We start from the raw sequence: 19,867 nt of genomic DNA, 5'->3' as shown, positions 1-19,867 counted from the left end.
TAATTTCCATTTCCTCTTTTAAAAAGAAAGAGAGAAAAAAAACACACACACACACACACACACACACAAATTGCAATATATATAATTTTAGAAACAGAATTAAAAAAGAAGAAGAAGAAGAAGAAAAGAAATAAATAAAATAACATATTAATTCATCGAATTAATTAATTAATTAATTAAAACAGATAATTAATCGCGATTGGGATTATTAGATTAATTACGTAAATTAGTGAAGGGTGGGGGGAACTTAAAAACCTCATTCAGTTGGATTAGTGAAGGGAGAGAACCGAATTAGTTGTAATTAAGGGAGATGAGAGCAGGCTTAATTAATATATAAGGTGAGATGAGAAAAGAAGAAGGGATTAGGACTAATCAGGGTGATTAGGCTAATTAATGGCTTAATTAATCTCTTCCCTTCTTCTTCTTCTCACCACTTTTTATTAATACCTGCTTTTCTTCCCTCTTCTTCTTCTTCGTCTGCTTCTTCTTCTTCTTCTTCTTCATCACCCCTCTGTCTGTCTGTCTGTCTCTGCCTCCATCGCCATAGCCATCGCCATAGCCATCGCACCTCTGCCTCCTCCTTCCTTCCTTCTCCTTCCTTCTCCTTCACTCCTCCATTACCCTGCACAGCTTTCCCTATTCCTCTCCCCTCCATTTACCCTGCACAGCTCTTGATTCCTCACCCACAGCTCCTTCCCCCTCCATTATTACCTTCAGAGCTTCTCTCTTTCCTCTCTCTCTCTCTCTCTCTCTCTCTCTCTCTCTCTCTCTCTCTCTCTCTCTCTCTCTCTCTCTCTGTATTTCCATTTCTGATTCAAAGCCTTTTAATTTAACCGATTCCCCTCTGCTTCACGCCCCACCTCCTCTCTCTCCCTCCCTCCCTCCCCAACATCACATTAAAAAGCTTCGCCAAGCAAGCTCGCCATAGCCACAACCCTTACTCTCCCTTCCGCAGAAGATAAAATTCGCTTATTATACACTCAAAATCTCCTCGCCGATCCAGAGATTTTGTTGTGAACTAACCTTGTTTTTTCTCTTTTGGATATGGCATCTATACTTCTGTGATCTGTTTCGCAGTTTAATTGGGTTCCCCTTCTATAAATCTCCTTGATCTTCCATCTTTCTTTTCCCGTATTTCTTCTTTCATCGCTGGCGACATGAGGTTAGTTTCTCCTCTTGTATTCAAAATAGTATATCTCTGCCATTATCTCTGCCTCTGTTTATCTCTTTCTCCGCTACTGCTCGGATCGTCTCTCTCTGTCTGCGATGGGTTCATATGTCCAATGCATAATATTCATTGCTTTCATATGTCTTAGGTCGCCATATCTATGGAATTTTGTCTGTGTCAAAGGATTGGATTGCAGGCCTAATCTTCTTCTTAAAAAATTGGAGAGAGCGAGAGAGATGATGATGAGAAGCTTTCCTTTAGAATAGATGTCTATCTTATCGTTTCTCTCTCTCTCTCTCTCTGTAATTAGGGTTTCTGTTCGTTCCTTTTCACTGGTGCAACAGTCGTCGTTGTCTTCTTCTTCTTTCGGCAATGGCTATGAAATCTCTGCTTGATTGAGTTTATCTGCGTGATTGTTGCTCCTCTTCTGAACCAATTTGCTTCTTTAAATCTCTCTCACTCGGTCGATGTCTTTGGAAAGAATGGAGAGAGAGAGAGAGATGATCATGATGATAAGCTTTTCTTTGGAGCGGGTTTCTCTCTCATCTTCTCTCTCCTATAATTAGGGTTTCTGTTCGTTTCATTTGACTGATGCGAGCGTCTTCTCCTTTTTCCTGCATTGGCTATGAAACCTTTGTGATAAATTCATGTGCATGATCGTTGCTTCTCTTCTGAGCCAAATTGCTTCCTTTCATCTCTCTCTCTCTCCCCCCCCCCCGAGAGACAGCGTCTTCTTCTTCTCTTTTCCTTCAGATGTTCAGAGATCCTACACATTACAAAGATTAAAACCTCAGTTTGATTGATGGAAATGCGTCAAATTACTGATTCGTGGTTTTCTTCTTATTTTCTGTGTAAAATCTACAGAGAGATTGGAACATTGCTCTCTGTGCAGGAGGATGAGAAGAAGAAGAAGAAGAAGATCAAGAGAGTAGTAACTAGCACGTCTCCAGTGAAGACACAGATCAGAGATGCAGGAAGCCTAATAATCAGCGAAGGAAAGAGAAGATTAAGTAATGGAAAAGGAGGAGGATCAGATATTGGCTATGGAAATGGCTATGGCTATGGCTATGGATATGGATATGGCTATGGTGGAAGTAAAGCTTCTGCAACAGGCAACGATATTTTACCCTCGTCTTCTTCTTATAACAACAATACTAGTAGTTATGATAATGGAAACCTTCGACTGCGGGGGTCTTCAACAGGGTTAACAAATCCGATCCAACACAGTAGTACCAATGGCGTTAATGCAGCAAAAATCACTACAATGAGAGGATCTAATCCGTTGCTTAGCACTAATAATACAAGTGAATCTCCTTCTGCCACAGTTACTAATTCTACATCCGCCATGAAAGCTCGCGATGCCTCGGCCATGGGAGCTTCTGTGACAGAGGTTACCACGAGTAGTGATCGTGAGCAAGACATGAATGGTTACGTGAGTAGTAGTTCGAAGAGATGCAGAGATGGCCTCGGGTCGCAGCTCCCGCAGTGGGGCCATGGATCCAAGAGAACGAGGTGTAGCCGGTCTTTAGTCAATAATGAGGCTTCGATTAAACCTAATGGTGGTACTACTGTCAGTAATCATAATCTCTCCGTGCCAATTTCTTCTTCTTCTCTTGCTTCTGCTTCTGCTTCTGCTGCAGATGGAGTAGAAAAAGCAGGAGGAGATGGAGATGGAGATGGAGAAGAGGAGGAGGAAGAAGAAGAAGAAGAAGAAGAAGAAGAGGAGGAGGAAGAAGAAGACGTGGCTTCTAAATCGGTACGTTTGGAGAGAAGAAGAAGAAGACGAAGAAGACCTCTGACTTCAAATGGTGGTTTTGCTCGCTCTAAGCTTCGTGGTTATGGCGGCCCTCATCCTCCACCTCCACCACCTCCTCCTCCTCCTCCTCCTCCTGCTTCTCTTCCAAAGCTTAACAACGCCATGGCCTGCAGCAAAGAAGGATCTGTAGATCGAGTGAGGTACGCAAAAACACAGTTTTCTTTTCCTGTTCTCCTTCTCCATCTCCATCTTCTTTACTCAGATTAACATATATCTTCTCATGGTTCTCCTTCTTCTTTACACAAATCAATTAAGAAAGCTTCTTCTTCTTCTTCTTCTGCCAATTAAGACGACTATGGTGTCGCCAAGCCAAAGGATGCATCTATTGAGTTTCCTTTACGCAGATCAATGAACATTGTACATCCTTCCCAGATGAACAAAAAATAACTTTCTTCTGCTTTCTTCTTCTCAGATCAAGAAGAAAAGTTCATTGCTTCCCATCCTACTTCTGTCTTCTTTTTACCAGACCGATAAGGAACACATCCTTCTGTCTCCTCTGTGTGTGTGTGTGTGTGTGTGAGAGAGAGAGAGAGAGAGAGAGAGAGAGAGAGAGAGAGAGAGAGAGAGAGAGAGAGAGAGCTATGGTTTCATTTCTGCAGGACATCCAATGGTTACACTCGCCTCGCTGGCGATGCTCCAGCTGTGGCCTCGGACAATGATCATATAACCTTCCGCAGAGAGAGGTCTGCACCACCACCTCCTCCTTCCAAAGAGAAAACCCCTCCCAAGGCCCCAGCCATAGATAAAGATCACGACCATAGCAATGCCAATGGTCATCGTAACATTGGAAATGTACACCATAGCAATGGAAATGGACACCATAGCTATGCTGCGCCAAGTACTGACGTTTCCCCCGAGCGGATTAAGCCTTTTGTTGATGTTCATGCCATGGAATGGCCTCGGATCATCCTTGGTCTCACCCGCAAAGAGAAAGAGGATGACTTTCTTGTCATGAAAGGCACATCAAAGCTTCCCCAACGCCCCAAGAAGCGGCCGAAAGTTGTTGAGAAAGCTCTCCATGTAAGTGATGAATGATTGTGTATGTCGATGTAAATGCATCAATTCTATATACGCAAGTGATAAAGTGATAGTGTGTGTGTGTGTGTGTGTTTGCAAGTGATTGACTTTGCTAATGTGACTGATTATGTGGATGTAAAGGCATCAATTCTGCATATGTAAGTGATCGAGTGATACCATGTGATTGTGTGTATGCAAGTGATTGACTTTGTACATGTGAATGATTATGTATATGCAAATGTTTGATTTGCATATGTGACTGATTGTGTATATGGAAGTTACTAGTGATTATTATGTATACATCAGCAACAATTGCATGTATATGTAGGGTGATTGGTTATATATATGTGGGTGTTTGTTATGATTTGTAAGCATTTGTAGGGTATTTTACTGGTTGTGTCGCTATATGTATGTGACTGTTATTTAAATGTATAGCTAGTGTTAAGCATATATAAGTTACTGAACATGTATATATTATGACTGGTTATGCATAGGTAGGTGACTTTCTGATTGTTTGGAATTTATCTCAGTGATTAAATCATATTAAAATGATTGATCATAATGTGCAAAACGATTAATCATGTACTTGTTTTAAGTGATTGATGATATCGATGTTTAAGTAACTGGTGTAAATGTGGGTGGCTTCGTTCTGTGTTGGGCTGGCAAGAGTGCAGTCATATGCTCACTAAACAACTTGTTTTCTCATGCCTGCTTTTGGAAATCTTCCATTTTGCAGTACTGTACACCTGGATACTGGCTTAGTGACCTTTCTCGGGGTCGTTATGATGTAAGAGAGAAGAAATGCACGAAAAAGGTATAAGAGGTCGATTGATTCAATCACAATTCTATGATGGGTGTGCACTTCTTAGAATACATGGGAAACTTATTTGTGTATTGGTCGCAGAAAGCAAGAGGCCTCAAGCATATGGAAAGTGCGGAGTCAGATTCGGACTCATAATGCCTAAAAGAGCGGAGTCAAAAATGATTTCAAAAGTCGGATTCAAAGAGTGGAGACCCAACTCTGTCTGTGTATTGTTTTTGGCTTCTGATGAACGGAGGAAAGTTCACTGTTTTGTCATGCTTCCTTTGTAATTTTGTAAAGCTTTCTTTAAGCTAAGCTCTCAATTCCCATATCTAGGCATATCGTATCTCTGTTCTCTTGTTTCAATTAATCAGTTGGGTGGCGGCATGAGGTTATTCTAGAGATCAATTGATCGAACGAACAAACAATGCAAAGATCCCAATATAGCTATACATATATATACATTAATCCTCTGTTCTGCATGTGCAAAGTACAGGCAGATTTCCTTTGGTGGTTTTGATATAACTCTGAGAGCAATTTGCTTGAAGAAAGAACAAAGAAAAACAGGCCACATTGGTCTTTATATATATATAAAAACAAAAGAAAAGCCCCAATTTTGGAATCGTGATGCTTTTGCGTTCTTGTAAAGATTTTGGAAGATGTTTATCTATATGAGATTTTCTTTGATATCAAAGACTGTCGTATCAAATGTTTTCTCTTAGAGAGCAAGTTTTTTAAAGATACAGAAAAAGAAGGAAAAACAGTTTTTGCTCTAAAAGTAAAGAGTTTTTCACACATAATTCTCATTTTTTTTGAGGGCCTTTCACAGGTACACAAAAAAAACATGAAATGAACACCACCTTAGACATGATTAACTATGGTTTCTGATTGATGCCTCACTCCTGTCTAAGCCTAAATTCAACAGTGGTTAAAATATTGAAATGGTGAGAGTGTATATAGCAATGGCCTGGTATGGACGGCATTCTTATGTGGGTTTAAGAAGCCAGCTTTGCTATATCTAATATTATATTTTGTGAAGAATTTATGAAAATAAATCTAGGTACTAAAAAAGGGTCGCATGTCGATTTTGTCTGCAAAATGAAGCAGATCATGTCCCAGCGAAAGAGAGGAGTGATCTCTTTCTTTCTCAAGACACCATGAAAGGTGTGTATCTCTTCCTTTTATATACATATTTTGGGCATTCATAGTGCATTACAACTGAGATGATCTGATTACAAAGACAAGTTCTTTATTACGGCTCTCGGACAAAGGGATTCCTGTTTCTATTTATGAGTGTGGGCACTTCATACTGCAGTAGGGTATATGTTATAATCACAAAAATGTTAGGCTACTGGCTCTTTGACAATGAGATTAAATAAACCTTCTGTTAGATGCACTTGAAGGGGTTTTGCCCCCTCTTTGAATGCTACAGCTACTATCAATATGGTCTAATCATGAAGATTTAAAGGTGAAATCTAAAGTTTTAATGTTTAGTGGGATCTTTAATATCAAACAGAAGCAACAATCGAAGATGAGGCCAAAAAACTAAGTCTAATGCAGAAACATGCTGGGTACCTAAAAGTGTGCATTTCTAGCATGATGATTTAGTTGCAAGCAATTAGAATCTTGTTATAATCTAAGTTTTTCTGAAGATACATCAAGAGGAAGGGTGAGACAAAAAAGGTAAAGGCTAGTATGATAAGTGGAAGGTCAAGGAGAAATCCTGTGGAACTTATGTAGAGGGTGGTAAACAGAACAAGAATAGTAGTAAGACGTGTATGATCAATTCTTTTGAGGGACAAAAACCTTTGTCAAGGGAGGCAGAAGACAAACCCATCTGAAAGATTGGAAGCAGTCGTGAACTAGGGAAGCCATCACGTTGATGAATGTTAGCTATCTATGCTCATTGCTAATCTGGACTTGATCAAAAGTGTTCATGGATGCATGTTTTTGGACTTTGATTCAGCCAATCCGACTAACCATATATATATATCATGGAAGGTTGATTGGGGTAAACCATTAAAGCATCAAGTTATTTTGCATGCATAAAATCAACATGTCAAGCTGATGTTACATGTATGCACTTATATATCTAAGAATCAAGATGCCTAATTCTCAAGATATATGCTCCATGCTTGATGGATACATATTGTGAGAAATGTAATGATAGCGTGACAGATCAAGTTTGGCTTCAATGTATGGAACAAATGGACTCTAAATTTTGAATCATAGCAATGTTAAGTTAGTCAAATTTGTTAATTCAAAATTTACTTAAAAAATGTTCCTCATATATATCCGTACATATTCTTAATGTAGAGAAATACGAGGAAACATCAAGCAATGCATGCAGATATATCTCTATTCAACACAAATGCAGGCTTATGTTTCCAATTTGAGCTTGATGTCATAGTCGTGGTATCCAGCAATATCAAATTTCACATGATACAGAACTTAAAGACAACTGTGAAAGAGTCAAACTACTTGAGACATGGAAATGTGATACTTTGAAATTCAAAACATGAGTAACGAAACGAATGTCACACAAAAAACAAACACACCAAATGTAAATTCACTATACTGCACAATAGGTCCTCATATATGCATATCTCAGATATGTACAGCATATACTTCAAACACATCAGACATGTATGTTCATCTTCATCCTACAATACCAAGGCACTACTAAACCCTTAACTTACAAAGTCTCATTTACATAAAAGATCACATATACAGTCAGTCCAGACACTTAGTGACATTTCAGTATGTTCATCTTCATTCTACAATACTAAGGCACTACTAAACCCTTCAATTACAAATGCTCTTTTACATAAAAGATCACATATACAGTCGGTCCACACATTTAGTGACATTTCAATCTCCCAAAAAGACTGAAAATCTGTATTTCCCAAATTTGAAAATAAACCATGCATACTTATGTACATATGAAAATAATCACTTAAAAAGACATTTCATTGTGAGAATTTTGCAGCCCCAATATCTATCCAATCATCAATCTTGATAATGTGTCAAAAGAACTGGTCATGTATATATATGTATATATTCCACCGAAAAACCTTCTGTTGGCCAATACAACAGATAACAGGTAAACAAAAAAGTGATATTCATGCTTTTATGAGTCACAAGTTAGGGGTGATGTTGGTAATGAGTTTGCTGTAAGAAGAAAAAATGTGAACAAAAATTGAAACGATGGAGTGAGCAGAGCATGTGTGTGTGTGTGTATACACACATTTTCTGCTTACAGTCTCTATATACAGATTGAGTGTTTAGGGTTCAGCCATAGGGTTTAGGGTTACTGAGCTATCCATATGTTTGTGTATTTAGCATTAGGATTTAGAATTTATGGCTTGTGGTTGATGGTTTAGGATCTAGGGTCCAGCAGAGCTTTCCATACGTTGACAACACTATTTCTCAAGAGGAAAGAAACACATATTTGGTGACCAATCACTCTCCAATTTTAAAGAAAGAAACCTTATCTAAACAACATCTTCAGTTCTTCTATCCTTGCTGATCTGATCTCTTGATCTGTTAGAGCCCCTGCAATCATACGTTGCTTTCTTGCTTGAACCTGTTGCATCCTTTCCTCCACAGAATCCTGCCCAAAAACAATGATTATGATAAAAAGCTCTATTATCACAATGAAACACGCATACTAGATCAAAGGCATAGACATAACTTTAACTTTACATTAAAATGGACAGTTTCTAGCCACCTTTAACTATAAAATGGACAGTTTTAACTATCTTTTACCATTCCATGGCCAGTTTCAATCACTATGGAATGGATCATTTTAACTCTCTTTTCAAGATGTCTTGGATGACACCTTTTAATTACCTTTGTACAGGGCTCTTCACAAACATTTTAACTCTTGGGTAAAGCCATCATACAAATATCTATATGATTGAAATCAAGAATGCTCAAATCTGTGGGTGCTCCGAAAGGCGTTAGCAAGCTAGACTTGTTTTTATTCCTCAAAAGTAAGCTCCTAGATGAGGTGGTCTATAGGGGTATCGAGATTGTGTCGACTTTTCTTTGTTGTGTTCTTAGGAAAGGTATACATGATCAGGAATTGAAATGTATTAAATACTCCAGGCCTAATAAGCTTGTCGTCAATTCAAAGCTTAACTATTCTAAAAATATATGAGATTTTTGTGATCCTTGTAAAAAATGATTTCATGGGAAGAACCCCTCCAAGAATCCACAATTGCTAAAACCTCTTTGCGATAGATCTCCTAATTGATTTCTACGACTTAAAACTTCAGTGATTGGAAGTTGACAAGATGCAGCTATCAATCATCATCTTGAGTTTGCAACAAGACATTTCTAAGTACAAAATCAATTGCATTGGCTTTCATGATGATGGGTAGGATCAACATGGACTAAAGTGGGGCAAATGTAAATGCTTGCTTTACTCTGTCAAACGCCTCAGCTACACCTATAGTTCATGTAAATACGTAGTTCTTCTACGTAAGCTACACATGAGGCAGCATGATCTTCAAATAGATCAAAATAAACTGGCCATAGAAAGATGCAGATCCCAAGAAACACCGACTGTGGTATCTACTAATCTTGTTATGAAATCTCTTATTAGACAATTTAACTCTCTCTCTTATGAATCTCTTGAAACTTGAATACACAATTATAACTAACTTTGTTTATGAATTTATTAGTGGACACTTTCAACTCTACCTCTCTTATGAATCTCTTAATAATTTGGTCTTATGAAAAGCCTCTTACTTGATAGTTTTAACAACCTTCGTTATGTATTTTAATTTAATCCCTCCACGGACACTTTTCAACTCTACCTTTGTTATGAATCTTTTAATAGATACTTTCTTGGTCTGGCCAATCCTGTGAATCCTCATTATAGCCTGTTCTTCTACTGCAGGGTTCCACCAAGGGTCCTTCACAACCACAAAAACAAAGAATTTTCAAATTTTAAGTGCAAGTTTGGGAGCATAATTCTCTTGTATTACACTACATAGAAAGGCTCGCAAAAAAACTTATATATGTGCATAAACACGTATACATATATATAAGCACAAAATAAGAATTTTAAGCAAGCTTGAGGTTTGTGTTATTTTATAGCAAGCAATTGAGATTATACATGCATAGCACAATACTTGTATGTTAACTCACATGTTTAAGGATGGGTCTTAGAACATAACCCTCATAATCATGATTTCTACCGAGCCATAGAAAAACACTAATGAATATGCCAAGGAATGAATGACCTATACCAGGAGGAATGCATTTGATGCTGCAGTTAAATTGATGCCTACACCTCCAGCTTTCAACGAGATCAACATTACCTACAATCCCACTTTTTAAAAATGTTACTGCTATTCATATAGACTATTTGTTTCTCAGATACCAAAACAGGGAAATCCTACGGATGTTTCGGTGTTTTCCCTATTTTCTCTTTTAAATGTTAAAAATAAAGGAAACACCCAAAACATCCTTCGGTTTTTCGAAATGACCATAATACCCATATGTATTTAGAGTATTCTGGTGATTTTGCAAAAAGTTAGAAGTATTCTTCTAAATATTCTCAAAGTCAACAATAATCCAACTCTTTACAGAAAATACCAATATCTTAGGGTTAGTGCTGAACTCCTTGATGACCTTCTCTCTTTGAGCTTGACTTAGTGTTCCATCAAGCCGAACATACATGAAATTTCGTCTGCTTAAGAAAAATACAAAAAATATGAAATCTCTACACATCTAATGTAAAACATAATTACCAACACAACTGCTTGCATTTGACCTGTTTAAAGGTATCTGAAGCAGATCCAGGAATGACGTCCACTGACTAAACACTATACTCTTTGCCTCTGTTTTCCGAAGCGTTTCAAGCTCACGCATTAAGGCTGTAACTTTTGATGACTCGGTCCAGTTCTTCTCTACATCAACCCTAAACCTACTTTCAGAAGGTGCTGTCAAAATATCATGCCTTGTCATACGCTGCCTGTGTATGCATATAATGACAAAGAAATGAAGTGTTAGTGCGTTGTCCTTTAAATACTCGAGGTGGTATCAATATCCTAAAAATTTCAAGATGATTCCACTATGAATTCGAAAACTTAAAGATGATATCACCATGTGGAAACTATAGGATCACATCATTGTATCTTGAGAACTTTAAGACAATATCACAATGATAACAAAAACTTCAAATAATATCATTATAAATGAAGGGGTTTGGAAGGTTCTTCAAAAATCATCAGGATGATATCAGCATATTGAATCAGCAATAAAATGGTATAGTGATGATTTAACCTGCATATTGGACATGGGCCACCTGAACCAGAGCTCCAGCTTGCTAAGAGACACTCTCGGCACATGCAATGGGCACAAGGAGTTAGTATTGCATCTTCCGCTACTTCAAGACATATTGGACACTCAGCTTTGTTGCCCTTTCGCAGATCCTCCACCACTTCTTGAACATAAGTTTCGGATAAAGCACTCTTGCTGGTATTGTAAGAACTACCATCCAAAAACCTCTTAGCCAATTTGTTGAGGTCCGAGAACTCTTCAGTATCACCACGGCTGTAGCATGATAAAGAAAAGTGAGCTGAATTTCATGGAACTCTTCTTTAATGCTGGAACTCAAGGTGTAACAAAACCATCATCGTGCCTAACTATGGTTAGCTAGGTTTAAGCTGGTGGCACCTATTATAAAAAGGCATTATCTTCATGGTCACCATGTTTTTGTTCTCTCTACTTTGTGCTACCTTTACTTCATGGTTTGCCCTAACTATCCATTGCATAGTGAAACTCATCTGCTGAACAATACTTTGACTCTTGCACACATAATCCTTTGAACTTCATCAAGTGGTGAGGAAAAATATGTTTAAGGTTACAGTTGGTTGTGAATGGCATGGATTAAAAAATACGCAGAATATGCTACCTCAGAACAAGATATGGATGGTCACAGCATTGCCTCATTCTCAAAAGTAGCTCTAAAATAGAAGCATAGTTATGAAGGACTTTGCCCTGTTCAACAAACTGATCAAATTTGATCTGCAGACATCAACCCAATGCATCATTAGACCTGGTTGGCAAGACTGATACATTCCATTCCATATAACCCTATTTATGTTACCTTTGATTTCTTGTACAATGCATCATAAAAATCACGTTCAGCCTCTGAAAATTCACATACAATCACCTCAGCTTCGGCTGGAGGGAGCACTAAAATTGCCCTTTGGACAGCAGAACACGAGGTCAGAATAAGAATCCAGAACTACTATGGAAACAAACATTGGAGTCACTCCTCACCTCCCATCCTTATCAGTGCTGTCCTTGGTTCTTCTCAACATCAAGGGTCTCAAAATGGCTTTCAACAGCATTAATCCACGTTCATCGCCATCATCAAATGGCTTTTGAATAAGCTTGTACCACCTGTCAATATTCAAGGGAAGGGAGTTTGTTTGCAAAAAAGAGAACCCATTTTGTTCAAACATCACGATGATGGAATAAGGTGCATGATATGACTACAGTATGCAAGTAACTAGTTCAAAATTAAAAAATGTATAGCACTGAGATAATAATGCAGAACACACAGACACAAACTTTTCTCTATAAAATTTAACTAGGTTGTAATTACAATATATGATCATATCAAACTAAAGAAACTAACATTGAATATCACATGAACTCCAATTCGACCATAAAATTGACAAAACCAAACTGTCAGGAGCACCCCTTGCTCAAAGTACCAAAAATATTTTTGAGCTCTTAATCATTAGAAGCTTATTACAATCTTCATTATCTTTTAAAAAATGCTGTCAAAAAATGACTCCCCTACCAGCCCCAGTTGCACCATGGCTCAACGCGAAGAAAATGTAGCAAGCTAAAAGCATCCTCCAATTTATTCTTGAGAAAAAAAAAGTTTCCTTTTTAGTGCAGGTTCATCATGAAAAAATTTAAATAAAAAAGATAGACTGCAAATAGTTGTGACTTTTACCTGAATTGGTGTTCCTGTAAGGCACCATCTACAGTCAGCTGATAAGTTGAAAGCAGCTTGAGCAGATTGGCACTTGCTTGATTTGATGGTATGTGCTTCATCTAGGACTACTCGATGCCATTGGATTTTCCGAAGACAACCATCATCCTGACCAAACAAGCAGCATGTCACTTAATGAACAAAAGAAAAAAAATGCTTATAGAAATATCTTCGCAGAAGAGGCCAGAATAGCCTGTGACATTAAAACTTGAAGCCCATGATCATGGTATGTATATGTTTTATCTATATGGAAAACAGAACTAAAAAGAAAGCTGTTACACTCTGATAATCTGAAGATAAAACGCCATATGTGGTTATCACAACATCATGTTGGAGGAGAACCCTGGCATCATTTGTCCTCCCTGTGCCATAATGCGAATAGACGGATAATGTTCCTTCTTTGCTATGGGTTTCAATTTCCGTCTGTGTAAAAAGAATGCAATCAGATATTAGTGCAATAAAAGGGCAGTGTTAAAATAGTATTAGTAGGTGAGGTGAGTATATGTATACATACTTTCCACTGCCCTAACAGAGTCATAGGACAAACTATCAATGTGCCTTCTCCCCTATTCTGTGTATTTCTGGCTTCGATTGAATATCTATTCTTTCGTATACACTTCTCTTGTGGTTCTTGTGTAACTGAACCACCTCTCCCAGGGTTTGCTAGTAGCAATGCAATTGTCATCACTGTCTTGCCAAGCCCCATTGCATCTGCCAAAATCTTTCCATAGACCCAGATCATAAGAATACAAACACACAAATATAACATTATTATTAAAAGACAATAGTAGTAGTCACATTTATGCATAAAATAATGAGCATACCCCTCCCCTACTGAGCTTCAAAGCACTTGGGAAATCCATGGTAGCCTCTCCAGAAAAGACATTCACATAAACTGCAGTCTTTCGCCTACAATGCTCATACAAAACAAAATAAAAAAGTTGCAAAACTCAAGAATTCACAATACACATCCATTATTGATATTGAGAAGCGCCTATATATTCTAGAATTTTCCTTTATTTACCGAAATGCCCGACATCTGCTATTTGAGAAGTTATAAGTTCAATTTATCCCTTTTTTCTCTCTATAAAGGATTCACCAAGTACATTTGGGAAAATAAAGAAAAATTATGGGCATTCCGGGAAATTAAGGAAAACACGCGGTATTTCAGAGTTTTTCCTTATTTATATGTACCAGTATGGCTTACTTGTCAGAAAGATAATATGCATCCCAGCATGGATGGAGGGTTTTAGATGCCTCCTCATCCAAGTGTCCTGCCTCCAATTTTGACATCCAATAGAGAGCTTGCTTTTGGTATGGCCTCAGTTTACAAAGCAAGTCATTAGGTGATTCCATTTCCTGCATTCAAGTCATTCTCTCTATATTTACATGTCTACGTATATTTATATGTACAGTACACCTGTACCTATATAGATATATGCAAATGTATGTGTGCAGATATGCATATAGACATGGATATATATATGCTGTCTGTCTGCATTCCTTTATGCATGTGTCTATGTGTGTAGCTGTACACCTTATTACAGAAAATTACTCATTATTTCCAACTAGCATTTGTTTGTGGAGGTTTTGGGGGGCATTTTTGGCTGCATACCTCAGCCTCTCAAGCCTTTATGGGGATGGATCAGATTTTCCACCAGTAATATAATGTGTTACAAAAAATTGTATATGCATATGCATACCATACCTGGAGATCATTGCTTTCTGTACTTCCAACTAAGCCATTGATGTCAGAATCAGTGAGATCTTCCTCTGCTTGATCAGTTGCATCACTCTTCTCATTTGAAGAAAGTTTTCTTCGCTTTTCAACTGGGATGATTGTATCCTGTATATATATTACTTTGTTCTGTTAATGGTCAATGAGTTAAATGCAAATGGATATTTAATGCCAAGTGACTTCAACATGCCTCAGATCCCAAGCAACGTTTTCTGGCCAATAAATCATCCGGAGTAAACTCGGCCTGTTATAACAAAAACAAAAAGAGCATGAAGTTGAAACTTCCTCACAAGCTTACCAAGATAATGCTATTTAATGAGGATAATGTATACCTTCTTGAAGGGAACTTTACCAAGTAAACGGAAAAGCGATGGCAATGGATGAACAGTTTCATCCAACATTGAAGTGGGCAGATTAGTGAGCATTTCAGTTTGCTTAGTAAACATGGCAGTAGAAACAAATAGCCTGTAAAATACATAAAAACACGACTCAAAAATAGAAAAAAGCAAACACAAACAAATAGCCTGTAAAATCTTATTAAATAACCAAAAGAATGTCACATTTTGACAAAGAAAACTTAATACAAAAGCAAAAAGAGAATGCAAAACTTCCACAAAGAAAATGCATAACTCCTATCAAGAAAATCTTATACAAAAAGAAAAAGAAAAAAAATGTAAATTTCATAAAGAAATCTAATCAATAAAAAGTTGAAGAAAATGCAAAACTTCCACAATAAAAACTTACAAATAAAAGTTACAGAAAATGCAAAACCTCCACACGTAAGTCTTATATTAAAGCACAAAGAAAATGCAAAAGTTCCACAAAGGAATCTTATAAAAAATGTGAAAGAAAATGCAAAACACTCACAGAGAAATCTTATGAAAAAAATACGCAAAAGTCTGTAGAGAAAATTTACTAAAAGAAATGAAATGTAAAAATCCACAACGAGAATTCTTTTACAAGTGCAAAACTTCCGCACAAAGGACTTATTAGCTTGGACACTAAAACTTACCTAATTATTAATATAACAGTATCCATGGTGGTTAGGACTTCTGGTGCAGCTCTGCATACACCTTCAACCTTCACTTTCCCACCCAATGTTAACGGAATCAAGCATTTTGCCCATTCCCCAGGCAAACGACCAATCTATCAAGTTTATAAAACAGCAACATTTTAAGTCCTGAAGGAGCCCTGTATACATGAGAAATCACACATAATGAAGATGCATAATACATACATCGCCTGCTTCATTTGTACCAAACCTCACAATCTGCTGAGCTGCAATAACACCCTTCCCTCGGTTCCAAACACTAGACATTTGCCGGCTATAATCAGGTTGTTTTGGGAATGAAAGTGTGAGTTTATCCCCTTGTTTAAGCTTTGCACCTTTGCTCGTAGAGTAGCCCAATACCTCAGTTTCACCGAGAAAAAGCCATCTGTGGCTGTTGAAATCCTTGTCATAGTGGTACTCAAACACATCATCATAAGTTCCTGCATTTATCTCTAGAACAGAAGTTTTGGAAGTTACATCCATACTCTCTTTCCATCCACAAGAAACCTTTCCATTCTCCAATCTTTGGGTTGAGTGATTGCTTTCCTCCTCTGCCTCCTTTAGAGATGTGTGATTGAGAACTCCCCTGTTTGGTTCTTCTTTAACTGCTTTTGAATGACTTGCATTGAGATTCAATGGAAAAGAAGAGGGCATAGGTTCCTTCTTAACATTGTGCATATTAGGAAAACAAAATCCCCTGTTTTCCTCTTCTTTTATGCTCTCTACATGATCATTTGTAAACATATCAAGATCCGATATCAAAGAAGAGGGCATATGTTCTCGTTTGATGGTAGTGTCGGAATTTTGAATAATAGATGGCACTTGCTCGTGACATGTTGTGAGGACACGGGCTCCAGACCCAGCCGTCGTTCGTTTCACATTAGTCTCCGTTCCCTTGTATCCGATGGTATCAAAAAGTACATTGAAAGCAAGGTTGACATCATTCTTTGCTAAATGGAGAGCTCGGATTAAATCCATTTCAGATGGTCCCGAGCCAAGTACACATCTCATTAATTCCACATCCTCATCAGAGACTTTATATGACATCCTACAGATTTTAGGTTCAAATTTCAATAATAATTGAGAACCCAAATAATGAAACGGAGATGAGGATAATATAACCCCATTGTTAACCTTTACCCAAGTTTTACTACTCCTATAGTTAAAACGGCATTAGGTAAACGTTAATTCTTAATCTACTCCTCGTGCTGCTAAAATGGAAGACATAAACAAACATCAGAAACAATTCAGAATATAGCCATTTAATGACAACGTCTTTTTTGCTTATACACTAACAAACAAAACAGAGATTACAGTTGATATAAAAACCTCATTAATTAAAGCCCATCATCTAGTTCTTACTTAAATCTGCGTTTCACTCCGATGAGGCAGATTTTAAGGTGAATATAATCAAAGTGTCATCTCTTTAATCAATTCATTCCTTATTGCGATAAACTATGACCGGGCTAGACTTACATACAAAACAGAGCTTAGAGTAGATATACAAACATCATTTGCCCCAAAGTCAAACCTTTTCTTCTATAGATATAACCCACATTTAAACCTTTTCTTTTCTTTCCTTTTGATATCAACAGTCAACAACTCCTTTCAGAAAAAAACGGAGAATGCTAGGCTATGGATAGACAGACTTTACCTCTCGATGGTTTTGAGCATCGAATTGTTAACGAAGAAGAAGAGAATGGCGAGAAGTTTCCTCAGCTGTTCTGATTAGAGGCAGAGGGAGGGGGGCAAAAAAGTGAAATAGAAGAAACAGAGTTCATAAAAGGGAATGGCGGGAAAGACTCTTAATTGAGAGAGAAAAGAATTAGGGTTCGAACCCAAGACCTATGATTAGCAATGTTAGGCAACTTACCACTAGGGTAAGTAAGAAATAAAGAACTTGTAAAGGATTAATTATTACCTAACTTATTATAAACCCTAAACTAATTACAATTAAACAACACGCGCGCGAGAGAGATAGCGAGATTCTATTAAACGTGCTACATGTGAAAGTGAGTAGCGACTCTCGATGTTCGAGAACTTTACCGATGAATATATTATGCAATCAAGAGTGCACATTGTGGTTGTGACAAAAATCCGTGCAAGGAATTGGGCTTGGTTGAAGATGTGTGGAAAAGCATGGTCGAATATAATCAAAGGCAAAGTGTGATACTCAGACTCTTGAACTTGTTTAGGGCAAACTGTGCATAGCCAACCATTCTCATCACTTGTGCCCCAACGCCCCATCTCACATTGCAATGCATGTGAGCTAAGTCGCATGGAAGCAACAATTCGAATGGCAGATAACAAGATGGGCTCTAACATGTATCGATGTGTACAGTTTCCCCGTTCCACGAAGAATATGGTTTTGTAGTTAGGTGCAACATGTGCAATATAATGTGTGAAGCGTGCGTGAGCCTCCACATTTGTCCCATATCATGATATATTGGCATTGCAAAAATGCCTCATTTACAGAGGGATATTGTGATGCATCAAGAAGCAAGTGTGTTGCATCCCATCTACCAACCCATTTTTCCATATCTTACATCCAACCAGAAAACAAAATATTGGTTTTATGCATTTTTTTGGATCTTTTTTTTGCTTGCTTCCCATGCAATTCTAGAGAGAGAGAGAGAGAGTGGTTAAACAAAACACCCTAAACTAATTACAATTTAATAAAGAGAGAGATAGAGATGAAGAACAAGGGTTCTTCTATACCTGGACACTTGGGGTTCAATGTGCGCAAAGCATACTTAATTTAATGCATTGGCAATATGTTGAGATTCAGAGTTTATGTATTGGACGACTCGATCATGGCCATTTTTTGTATGGCTTAAAGTTGTGCAATGTATTATGTTACTTGAGGGGGGCCGTCGGGATCTTAAACTAGAGAGGATGTGAGGGTGTGTGAGAAGGGCCTCTAAATCCCCTCCGTAAGTTCCTTTATGAAAATCCCATTCTTTTCGTGTGCCTGTAGTTCAAATTGAGGTAATATGACAACTCATTTGAAAAGGTGGACAAAGGAGGTGACCACATCTAGAGGCAAATGCTCTTGAGGTAATCGTTGGAGGGAGATGAAGGCTCTTGATGCAAAAGAAAAGATGCAAAGGCTCGCCTGCCGACAATCGCTTACCCCTCCTCACTGTCCCACATGCACACACCATGGCGTATGGAAAATTAATACGGATTAGCGTCAATCCCACAATATTAGTATTGATGCACTTGATTAGCACTACAACACAGAAAGGGCTCAAAATATACATTAGATAGAGAAACTTGTTATTTCTTACAACAATATGGGCTCACCAAATATTGTCAAGAAAGTTGTGCCTTTTACGAGGATTCAAACTTGCTTAAACCAAAAGAATAAGAGTCTCTAAGCTTCCAATGAAGGCGAGTTGAGTGAACCGTCGAGACCACGACTACTGCTGATGACGACGACGCCTCATGTCAGAGTAATGTTATTGGGCCACTTTGTGTTCTCTTCAACAACCGGTGTGGGAGCAGGCCAAACCCTTTTTTCAAAGTCGCCAACACATGGTGAGCTCAATGGTGAATAAGATGATAGCTATCGAGGAGAGAACAAATGAACAAGAAGACTAAGCTCTCCAAGTGACATGAAGAAGAGAATTAAAACTTCTAAAGGGTGGAACTTTAAAGCGCCAAAATGAAGGACGCCCAAAAAATTTGAAGAAGTTAAATCATTTCTCACCCCATCCTTCCTTTTATATAGAGAGAGCCCGCCGATTACATTAAATGTTTGGTCTTCCGCTTTCCATAAAGTATAGAGAAACTACACTAGTCGAAACTCAAGCACAAGTCCCTTATTTACACAGTTTGTGCCCTTAACCACTGGACTGCCTAATACTATTTCTCATTACATTTATATTCACACTTTATAGTTGTTCTCCAATTGCCTTTTTCCTTCTTTTTTTTACCTTCGGACGCACCAAATTGCGACACTAGGGTCTTGAACCAAAGAGAATGGGGTAACTGGAATTGTTGTGTTTATGGCTTGGAAATACTTGCAAGTTTGTAACTTGACATTTATACATATACATTTACGTGAAAGGTATGTGTATGTTTGTATTTTTATCTATAATAATTTTGTATAAATGTTCATATGTGTGTGTGTGCGCACGCACCCACTAATGCGTTTGTATAGGGACTGTGTATATGTTAAGGTGTGTGTGTGTGTGTTTGTATGTAAATTTTTGTGTTTTTATGCATGTTTGAATGTGTAGGTGTG

At 37.8% G+C, this 19,867-nt stretch overlaps 2 protein-coding genes across 2 annotated transcripts; one reads left to right on the top strand and one right to left on the bottom strand.

The window, feature by feature from the left end:
* Positions 1–1,021: 1,021 nt before the first annotated feature.
* On the top strand, positions 1,022–5,490 carry LOC147859320 (uncharacterized). The gene is made up of 5 exons (XM_087325937.1): positions 1,022–1,162; positions 2,033–3,124; positions 3,584–4,004; positions 4,738–4,815; positions 4,906–5,490. The coding sequence occupies exons 1-5, from the start codon at positions 1,158–1,160 to the stop codon at positions 4,957–4,959; spliced, it is 1,650 nt and encodes a 549-aa protein (XP_087182063.1). The 5' UTR covers positions 1,022–1,157; the 3' UTR covers positions 4,960–5,490.
* A 2,256-nt stretch (positions 5,491–7,746) lies between these two features.
* Positions 7,747–17,368, bottom strand: LOC147859319 (DNA repair protein RAD5A-like). The gene is made up of 21 exons (XM_087325683.1): positions 17,273–17,368; positions 15,805–16,666; positions 15,580–15,713; positions 14,900–15,032; positions 14,758–14,811; positions 14,538–14,675; positions 14,037–14,188; positions 13,654–13,738; positions 13,344–13,550; positions 13,109–13,252; positions 12,791–12,937; positions 12,632–12,699; positions 12,103–12,225; positions 11,927–12,026; positions 11,732–11,844; positions 11,101–11,370; positions 10,589–10,789; positions 10,411–10,504; positions 10,062–10,133; positions 9,627–9,725; positions 7,747–8,416 (listed from the first exon to the last, which is right to left on the bottom strand). Exons 1-21 carry the CDS (start codon positions 17,290–17,292, stop codon positions 8,294–8,296), a joined length of 3,339 nt encoding a protein of 1,112 aa, XP_087181809.1. The 5' UTR covers positions 17,293–17,368; the 3' UTR covers positions 7,747–8,293.
* Between the last annotated feature and the right edge of the window lie 2,499 nt (positions 17,369–19,867).

The sequence above is a fragment of the Azolla caroliniana genome, unplaced genomic scaffold (genome assembly GCF_043228905.1).
Source record: "Azolla caroliniana isolate FFs.n. ecotype wild unplaced genomic scaffold, voAzoCaro1.0.p SCAF_10, whole genome shotgun sequence".
In the NCBI taxonomy this organism is placed as follows: domain Eukaryota; kingdom Viridiplantae; phylum Streptophyta; class Polypodiopsida; order Salviniales; family Salviniaceae; genus Azolla; species Azolla caroliniana.
Note: the sequence above shows the minus strand (reverse complement) of the source record. Positions and strands in the feature narration are given on the sequence as shown.

Coding starts and splice junctions, on each gene's coding strand:
- LOC147859319 (XM_087325683.1), bottom strand. CDS start 17,292: ATGCTCAAAACCATCGAGAG. Junction 10,790..11,100: donor GGCCCATGTCCAATATGCAG/GTTAAATCATCA, acceptor ATGCATACACAG/GCAGCGTATGACAAGGCATG. Junction 9,726..10,061: donor CATCAAATGCATTCCTCCTG/GTATAGGTCATT, acceptor GTGGTTGTGAAG/GACCCTTGGTGGAACCCTGC.
- LOC147859320 (XM_087325937.1), top strand. Junction 4,005..4,737: donor TTGTTGAGAAAGCTCTCCAT/GTAAGTGATGAA, acceptor TCCATTTTGCAG/TACTGTACACCTGGATACTG. Junction 4,816..4,905: donor AGAAGAAATGCACGAAAAAG/GTATAAGAGGTC, acceptor TATTGGTCGCAG/AAAGCAAGAGGCCTCAAGCA.